This window comes from Varanus komodoensis, unplaced genomic scaffold (assembly GCF_004798865.1).
Source record: "Varanus komodoensis strain SLA01 unplaced genomic scaffold, ASM479886v1 scaffold52, whole genome shotgun sequence".
Lineage (NCBI taxonomy): Eukaryota > Metazoa > Chordata > Lepidosauria > Squamata > Varanidae > Varanus > Varanus komodoensis.
The window spans coordinates 2,793,521-2,802,893 of NW_025336114.1; the positions used below are offsets into that span (position 1 = coordinate 2,793,521).

A 9,373-nucleotide genomic window follows, 5' to 3' on the forward strand; every position below is an offset into this window, starting at 1 on the left:
TCCACTTCCCCTCTGTCCACATCCTTTCCTTCTAATGTCTGCGTAAGTGTTGAAAACATCCATTTTAAGATTGTGTCCTGAACTATAGCATTAAATAAGCAATTCAAAGTTATTTTTATTTAAATTTTCACAAATACAATGTCACTTATTGGCTGAGGTATGCTACAAGTTGTAGGACATTTTTCTTTTTAAATGTGCATAGAGTTTTTCCCATCTTTATGTATGTGCTCTAAGTAATAAATGAAAAACTACCAAAAATGCATGAGAGAGTAGCTTGGTAACAGAATGGTGCCTTGGCAGTTTTGGGGATTTCCTTCCTTAATTTTTTGAGGAAAAATATTGGGCAGTTTCTGATAAAAGATTTATAAGCACAGGATGTAGTGTTTCATGCAAATGATTGGAAGAGACGACAACTCAGCCCCTTCCAAGACTGTGATCCTGAGATTTCAAATTACTCCCTTTGTGTATTGGCCATACTCAGAGAACTACTTTACATTGTTTTCTAGCTCTCAATAGTAGCTTGGAAATATATGAAGACAGACTGTTCATCACAGTGTTTTACTAGACAATGACTGGCAACCCAATGCTACATGTGTCTGCATGGAAGTAAATGCCATTGACATTAAAGAGTGGAGCCTTAGGGATTTAATAGGTCTTAGTCATGTCTTATCGTGACTCCTGTAATTACACTTCCATTGCTCCTTGGTATATGTGGCTGCCACTGTCATGGGTCTGCACAGATAAATATAACCTAAAAAAATAATATGCTGCAGGATTTTAATCAGGAAGGTCTGAGGTTATTTAGACAAACAGCTGAAGTGTACAATTCATTACTTATAATAACTGGATTTAGTTATAAATCCAAGAACTGGAATAGCTATCATATTGCACAACTGTGCCTGATTAGAACCAATTACATTTAACAAATGTTACTGCTCATCTAAGAAGAAACGGTTTTTCCTGCAGTAGCTTAATTGGGAAGGTATATGGTTCAAAGCATCACTGTGGACTCAGGAGTCACAAAGAAACACGTAGCTAGGCATTGACAAAGTGACGCGGGACTTGGTTAACTGGTCCCATGGACTAAGAACAATATTTTCTGTGCATCCTTCAGTTATGTACTTGCTTATTAAAATACAGATTCTATCACATATTGACCCTTAGTTGGGATTTTTAATGACGACATTAGAGACTATAACCCATGCCTACATATACCGTATATTAAAAAATTTCTAAAAAGTAAATATAAAAATCAATAACCCTCTCATCCCTAATTATCAAATGCATGATTTACAGTATTGTATGATGCTGTTTCAGGTGGGAGCTTCTTAGTGGTGGCTCACTGACTGTAGAATCCTTTCACCTGGGCTAGGGATAAGCAACGTGGTGCCCATGGGCACCAGTGTGCCTCCAGATACCATCCTTGGTTTCCACTGATACACTGTACTTGTCCTAATTTTATTTAATTTTTTAAAGAGAAATGGTTTTTCTTACTGGGAGCTGAGGCTGCTTCAAGACCAAGTGGGAGCCTCTACTCGTTTCCATGCTAATTTCCCATGAACAGCTTTCTGACTATGTCCACCCATACCAGTCATTTCGTGATTGTGCCCAGAACAGTTTCTGAAATCTCCAAATGTGCCAAAGGACTCACCTTGCCTGTGAACACATGCTGTACACATATTCCATCCGCTGCTAAGTGTCAATAAATATTAATTTATTATCCTGAGGCTGTAGTAATGTATGCTTTTAATCATTTGTTTGCTGGTTCGTTACAAAATGTTTTGCTGTCTTTCTATAGAATTTTAATACTTATAAAAAGGCAGCTGGCAAACATTATCTTAAAAAGAGCATTTCTCCTCTTCTCACAGATAATAATATCTCCTAAGACAATGTCTTTTATGCCAGCCATGTCCATTATACAAAAATCAAGGCAACTTTTTGTTTCTATAATATTGTTTTTTCTCATATGCCAATTTAATCAATTTATAAAGTCATTAATCAATTAATAATCATATGATTAATTTACTAAAGGTGCAATTCAGTGTATGTCTAGACAGAAGAACATGTTGGCTGGGGAATGCTGGGAGTTATAGGCCTTCTTCCTGCCTAAATATGCATATATTGTATCCTGAAATTTCTTTAGCTGGATGACATTCCCAGGATTAGCAGATTTTTGAGCAGCTGCTAGACTATTAAAAACTATCCAGTATTGTTTGATCTTGAGAGGGAGAACTTAATCACAGACAATAAAAAACAAAGAAAGATCAGAACTTTGTAAAGTAATAGTAAAACAAAATTTATTCCTATTTACACTGAAGTTAGAGCTGAGTCAGTTAGTGAGAGTGCTGTCCAATATGGCTGCATGTAGCACTTCTAGTTTGGAGGGTTACAAGCATCCCATCAAATGTGGGAGACATGTGGAGGTCAAGACTACTTCTGTACTTTGCCCTCCCCACAAACAACTTAGACAAGTGCTTTCAGCCATCTGCGTATTTTGCCCTTAATTGCAAGGGGAAGGGGCTGAAGTGCAGCTAGGATTCCTGATAGCCCAGCAAAACCTCACTCCCCCCACCCACCTGGATTGATCCCCTCATACGCACAGGCTCCAAAGTCACGCTTGCAACTTTGGAGGTGCAGCAGCCATGGAAAGAGCTGTGCCAATTGCAAGGGTAGAGGGAGAGCACTCTGAGGTCAGGGTTCCACTTGCAACCTCAGAACGAACTTCCAAGGACAGTCATGGGACTCCAACCTATCTTATGGCCATCTAGACAGTGTTTAGTGGTCATAGGATTGTGCACGAAGGTACAGAAGTCCAGCACAGATATCCACACCTTGCTGCTTTCCTCTCCACCATTGGTATAATGTAGGCTTCATGAAGTCAGGTAGAAACAAAATCTTTACAATCTAATGTTGCCATGGTTTTTAATTATCCAGGAAAGAGCTAGCATAATTCTAGTTTTATCAAAGAGGGGCTGTCAGTCACTGGAAAGTGTTGTGAAACAGCTTTAAAAAAACAGCAACAACAACTGAAAATGTTTCTGTTAATAGTGCTCATGGTATTCGCTGCAGCATTTAATTTATTCCACAGATTATCACTTGACTGAAAATTCATTTGTTGAATTAGCTCTAATAAAAATATATATTGCTTAAGAAAAAATAATTCCTATTTCCTGTGTAGTATGATGACTGAACTGAGGTAAAAACATAGCCTATTTCAACAATTTCCTGAGCTAATGAGATAATCCAATCCATTAATTATGGAAATACTTGTACTGCTGATGTGATGACCTGGTTCATGTAGCATGGCAACCATCCATGGGCAGTGAGCCATAGATAGTTATCGTATCATCCGAACCCAGCCCAGGTTACCCACAGTGCCTTTGTTCCAAACAGGCCTGTTGCAGAGTTTATTTAACCCATGGTGGGTTGTCATGCCATCCAAAGTGGACAACCAATCCCTCGGTGGGTAAAATCCAGCAGCCAGTGAGGTGCTGATCAAGAGCAGCTCATGGCCCTTGTATTCTTCCCATGCTCTCCCTGGCCACCACCAGTGCCAACAGTCCCACAAGTTCTCACACAGAACTCAGGGGCAGCCCACACTGGTTTGCTCTATCAGCACCACAGTCAACAGTGATTTTTGACTCGCAATGGCTTTTTTGCACTTAAACTTAAAAAAAAATCACAACAGCCAACCTGAGTTATTTTTGTCAGGGGCATATGGCTATCTGTGTCCCAGGCAACCACTCTCTTGCCCTCCTATAAAGGGACAATATCTGTTAAAATTCCATTCCCGTGAAAGTAGGGGTGAACATTTGCGTTATCCTTAGCATCTACAGTATTGTGTTGAGCAGGAAAGTACAAAATGTCTTCATCCTGAGGACTATCAGGGTGAAAAAACTGGATGACATTGATGTGAAGAGGTGAAAAAGTGCCCAGTATACTTTTTGTGAACAAAGAGCTTTCACACCTTTGCTTTGTCTTGACATTTTGCTTTCTGACAGCTGTCAAATGAAAGCAAAGGGGAAAGGAGCCTATTTGGAGCCTCTCTGAGGTAATGTCCATGACTAATTGTTTGTTTGTTTGTTTGTTTGTCTGTTGGATTTTTATCACACCCATTAAACAATAAGGCCCCCTGAGCAATAGTCCTGCACTTTGACAGGACATTGCTCAAACCAAGACTTTAAATTCCCACAGATGTACAAGTACTGCTCATTTATCTCCCCCACCTACTCAAAATTGTGCATTTATGTGCATAATAAAATAAAATATCTACCAGCCACTGCTAGTCTCCTCAAGGTCCCACTGAAGCACATTGAAAGGGCTGTCAAAACAGGATTGTGAGGGATGACTGCCAAGTCAGCTTTCACAATTTTTCCCTACCCCACTCAAAAAAAAAGTTAAAGTGCTAAAATGCTGCAGGAAAGTGACAATTATTGGTAACTGAAGTAGGGAGAAATGATTTAGTACTGCTGCAGTGCCCTTGAGATACTGCCTAGGGGACTGAGGAGGAAGGAGGAAGGGGAGAGCAGGGAAAAACAAACAACCCATGGTGAGAACAATAATCTGTTGGGTATACCATGGGTTGTTCACAAAACAAGCAAGGCATAGTGGCTTACTTCCAGGTTGGGCTGATGTGACATATGAACCCTCCCAATATATGTGTACTTTGCATACATAGGAAAAAGTGCTATAAATGTACAGTGTATGTAATATCCTATGCTTGATACATTCAGGAAGTGGGGGAGGAAGAAACATCTTTTTCAGTTATTGCTATAGTTCTTAATGTTGCTTTCAATGTTTTACTGCAATTACACCTAATTGTGTGTGTGGTTTTTTTTTAACTCCATGTTTGGTTTTTGTATACATTCTCAGAACGGCAATTTAGAAATACAATGGAAAAACAAACAAATAAATCTAATGGCATGGTGGCCAGTTCTTACAATACAGCAATGGCAAAGTTATTACTCTCCATGTTTCCATCTCATGGTGCTACAATAAGATTTAACAGGGAAGATAGTGTGGTAAGAAATGATAAAGAGGTTACTTCCAACATTTGGGTGGAGAGGTGTCTAATTACAATTGTAATAACCAAGTCATTGAAAGATCAGTATGGGATGGAGCCATGGAAGTCAAGTAACCATATCATTTAACTTCAGAACTTATTTTGACTCTTGATCATTTCAAAATTGGGAATGTTTCTGACCCATATTTTTAAATACATCTGTACTCTCCCTTCATTCATCTTTTATACAATCACAGACAGACATGCCTTGCCTTTCTACCCACCTCCCTGCCTTTCAAACCTGTCTACTAGTTGGGAAACCTACCTTTTTATCTTTGGTTTCCACAGTGACTTTGCCACCTGAGGATTCTTTGATTTCAACTTCAATATATGCTTCCTTTTCATCTGGGATCCAGGCCCTCTTCTTTCCTTTTTGAGCCACAAAAGAGAAAATAAAGGCAGAGGGAAAGTTACAAAAACTAGCACCATTGAACTCAACCTTATATTGTCATCTTTTCTCCCCAGTAATTGGAGCTGGATGCTAGGTGCTTGTATGATGATTTCTGTTTCATTTCTTCCTATGTTTAAGGATTGATATGAGCATTCTACCGTTGTGTTGTATGTATAAACTTAAAAATAATCTAATAGATTACAGGTAAATCATGGATCAAGAGCAAGAGGTGAGACAGCAAACTTTCCTAATTCAAATGTATTTGAAAAAAAAAATCAGTAAAAATATCTTTCATTCAAAACTGTAGTAACTAAATTTTGTAATTGCGGAAGAGGTTAGATTACATATTAGGTTTGTTTGTTTAAAGAAAAACAAAGTTTATACTATTATTTGTTTTCAAAACTCTTTTCAAGTATAGATACAGTTTTCAAGATCCTGATCATATTTTAAGTTTGTTCAGCTCTACCTAAAACAAACTTGCCTTAGATAAATGTCAATCATTTAAAAAAAATCTAAGTGTGGAAGAGATATAACTTGCAAGTGTGAACATTTTGGATACCCATGCAAGCATTCTGATTCTGATGGGGGTTTGTGTGCACAATTGTAGACAATTACTAACTTGAATCATTTTAGAATTCTATTAAGCATTTCTAAAACTTTGTGATCAGATACACTGTAATTTGCCCTAGTTTAAGCCAGATATGTGACATTTCTAGTCACAATTTTAAGAGATCCCGAAGACAGTAGTTTTTTCCACAATTTGTTCTGAAATGATTTTCCTGTGACATTTTTATCCTCAGGGGTGGAGTCAGGTGGCAAATTAGAAACAGAAGCATTATCTTCCCCTATTCTTGGTGTACTAGCCTTGAGGTATTTATTTTGAAACCAACCAGATCATCCCTGGAAGCTGTAGCAAAGGGAGTAGAATAACCCACATGTAATACGATAATGGCAGGGGTGGAAAGGTGTATGTCGGGAATCTAGTACCCATTCCTGCAGTAAATTTTAGTGTGGCAGATGGTTAAGAAACTGTTTCCTGAACTAACGTTCTCCACATTTTATTTGTTTATTTATTTATAGTAAGTAGGTATTTCTAGCTCATGCAGTAATTCCAGAATTACTTTCTTGACTTCCCTAATTTACATATTATTCTAGTGGCATAGCTGCCATGGCAAACACAAATCGCATAAGTACCTCTCTGGATAGGTAGCTACAGCTTTGAACCATGTGCAGTTAGAAGTTTGGGAAACCCACCCAAATGAAGCTTTTCCTGAGAGAAGATATAAGGGTCCCAATTCACAGAAACCAGTAATTAGTCCTAAAGATACCTCACATAATCTGAGATTAGGGCAATAGCCAAAAATGTGAGATCAGGGCAACTTAATATATAAACTGGTCCTAAAAAGTAAAATGAAAGGGAATAACCACTGCTTCCCTTTCTTTTCCATTAGCACCAAAATGGTAGAGCAAGAGGACAATTAAATGAGGTTGTACTTACAGAGATGGCAATAGCTTCACCTAATCCCTACCCCCTTTTAATTAGAGCTATGTTTCCACAGTCAAATACAGGGATCATAAAGAGCGATATGCTTCACAGAAATCTCAATCATTCCCATGAGTTCGCTATGGTAAAATGAGAGCAAGCAATACCATAGCAAAATGAGAGCAAGCAATACTATAGGTCCCTTACAGGAGATTTTCTCAAAACATTGAACTACTATATTTATTTATTTATTTATTTATTTATATTGCAATTTATATCCTGCCTTTTTCCTACAAAGGGCTCAAGGCAGCTTACATAACCTCTCCTCCTCCATCTTATCCCCATAACAACCCTGTGGGGTAGGTTGGGCTGAGAGTCTGTGACTGGCCCAAAGTCACCCAGTTGGCTCCATGGCTGAGTGAGGACTAGAACCCAGATCCTCTGAGTCCCAGTCCCATGCTCTTCACCACTACACCACACTGGCTCTCAGTGTACTATCCAGTCAGAGATGAAGCAGGATGTAGTCCAACACATCTGGAGAGCACCAGGTTTTGGGAAGGTTGTCCTAGAGAAGTCAACACTCAGAAAGAGAGTAGAGGAAGCCAAGACATGCAATTGTTATCTTACCATCAAATGGCATAGTTTGATATTTCATCTGCTCCTGATAACTTTTCCGGAGGTACTCAGCAGCCTCCCCAAACTCCGTCATGTCATGCATAATAGGAGTACTCATCTTGTCTACTAGAAGGAGACAATACTGGAGAGCAGGAAACAGAAAAGCCAAACACTCTAGAACAGTGGGAAAAGAGGGTGCAAGTGTAATCTTAGTCCACCAGCTGAGTATGCAAAGCTGTAATAATAACTACTTTCAGTATCAGTCACCAGAAAATGTTCCCTTTCATTTTTCTATCTTAGACATGTAAAAGACTCCTCCTATGACAAATAAGAACTAGAACAACATTAGTTTGGCCAGTATAGCCTAGATATAAAGGTTTCTATAAACTATAGTCCATCAGCCTTCACTCTATCCAGCTAAAGTCAATTTGTTACCCAAATGAAGCATCTTATTTTCTGCAAGGTGAACCAATGGTGGCCATCTCATTCAAGCCTATGCATGCTTCCAATATAAAAACCCATTGTTTAGCAATACACTTTTCATACACTCCGTCACACCATTACTCTAAAACATAAGCGTAATGCTAGCCATTTGTTAAGGTAATCCTGTAATAACAGGCATGGTCTTCCAGGGTCTACATCACTATTATTGTTTAATGGAATACATCAATGTGCTTTTGAATTTATAAAGCAAGAGTAATTTCTTGAATGAATGTATGTTAAGTGATTATCAATATACATGCTCGCTTCAGTATTTAAGAAATGCTTTGCTGAGTTAGACCAAGTTCCAAATAGGGCAAAGTTCTTTGCAAGCATCCCTGGAATCAGTGGGCACTGGGCAGAGATGCAGCTTAAAACTGACCAGTAATTCACTAGTGCATTGTCCTCTCTCTTCTGCCGACTCTTGCTACAGTGTACCTGAGTCTGCCTCTGCTGGAGGTTCCTACCGTAGTGGCATCAGTGATGGGCAGAAATCCCACATGTTATCAAGAAGGCAATTGTTAATTTTACAAAAAGAAGCACCTAACACAACATGTTCCCAATATTAGACCTACAAAAGAGTGATCCCTGCAGCGAGATATTCACTATGGCAATACCACTCAGTATTTTCCAAGCAGCTCTTGCTGCTAGTCTGGCAGATGGTTCCCACAGCAGAAAACAGCATCTGTGGTCAGTGTCCATGCATACTAAAGCACGACATCAGTAAAAGCAGACAGTTGTGCGGCTCACATCTTAGTGCATGCACTTGTTTCCCTTTGATTTGTTCCTTTGGCCGCACCATCCCATCCTGAGTTTCCAACCAGAGGCTTCCTGTGGCCCTTATCCCCCCACCCACTGTTTAAAACCTCCTAGAGGACGCAGGGCAACAGCAGCACAGAACAATCATGCAACACAGACATGCTCTTTGTTACCAACCTTGGCTACAGGACTGAGTGACTGTGTGTGTGTGTGCTGTGAAGCCCCTTTTTATTGTGTCTGTCAAGGTCAGAGTAGGGAAAGATATGTCAGAAATTCCCATGTGTCATATCCACACAGCTCCATTGGTGCTGCTGTCCTACTGCCCATAGAGACACAAAAGGCAAACTTTTATCTCTCTGCAGATGCAGTCTGGTTATTTTTACTCCTGTATTGTCAGGCGATTACAAAAGCGGGGAGGGGGCCTAGTTTTGAGAGGCAGCAAGACAGTCTAAGAGCCCTTCTGCTCCAGAAGAGGAACACACAAAGCGCAGCCACGCAATTGGTTCATTCAACCTCTTATTTTGCCATGATTTCTACATTGGACCCCGTTGGCTGCTACTCACAGCTTCACTATCAGGATAAT

General features: G+C 39.4%; 1 protein-coding gene across 1 annotated transcript in view; it reads right to left on the bottom strand.

Annotated features, from left to right (window-relative positions):
- The window catches only part of MYH7B (myosin heavy chain 7B), a 54,370-nt gene extending 45,354 nt beyond the window's left edge, over positions 1-9,016 (bottom strand). The window contains exons 1-3 of the mRNA XM_044447482.1: positions 8,968-9,016; positions 7,564-7,725; positions 5,328-5,431 (exon numbers count right to left, since the gene is read on the bottom strand). Coding sequence (XP_044303417.1) covers positions 5,328-5,431; positions 7,564-7,669 — 210 coding nt within the window. The 5' untranslated portion in view covers positions 7,670-7,725; positions 8,968-9,016. The remainder of the gene's footprint in view (positions 1-5,327; positions 5,432-7,563; positions 7,726-8,967) is intronic.
- Between the last annotated feature and the right edge of the window lie 357 nt (positions 9,017-9,373).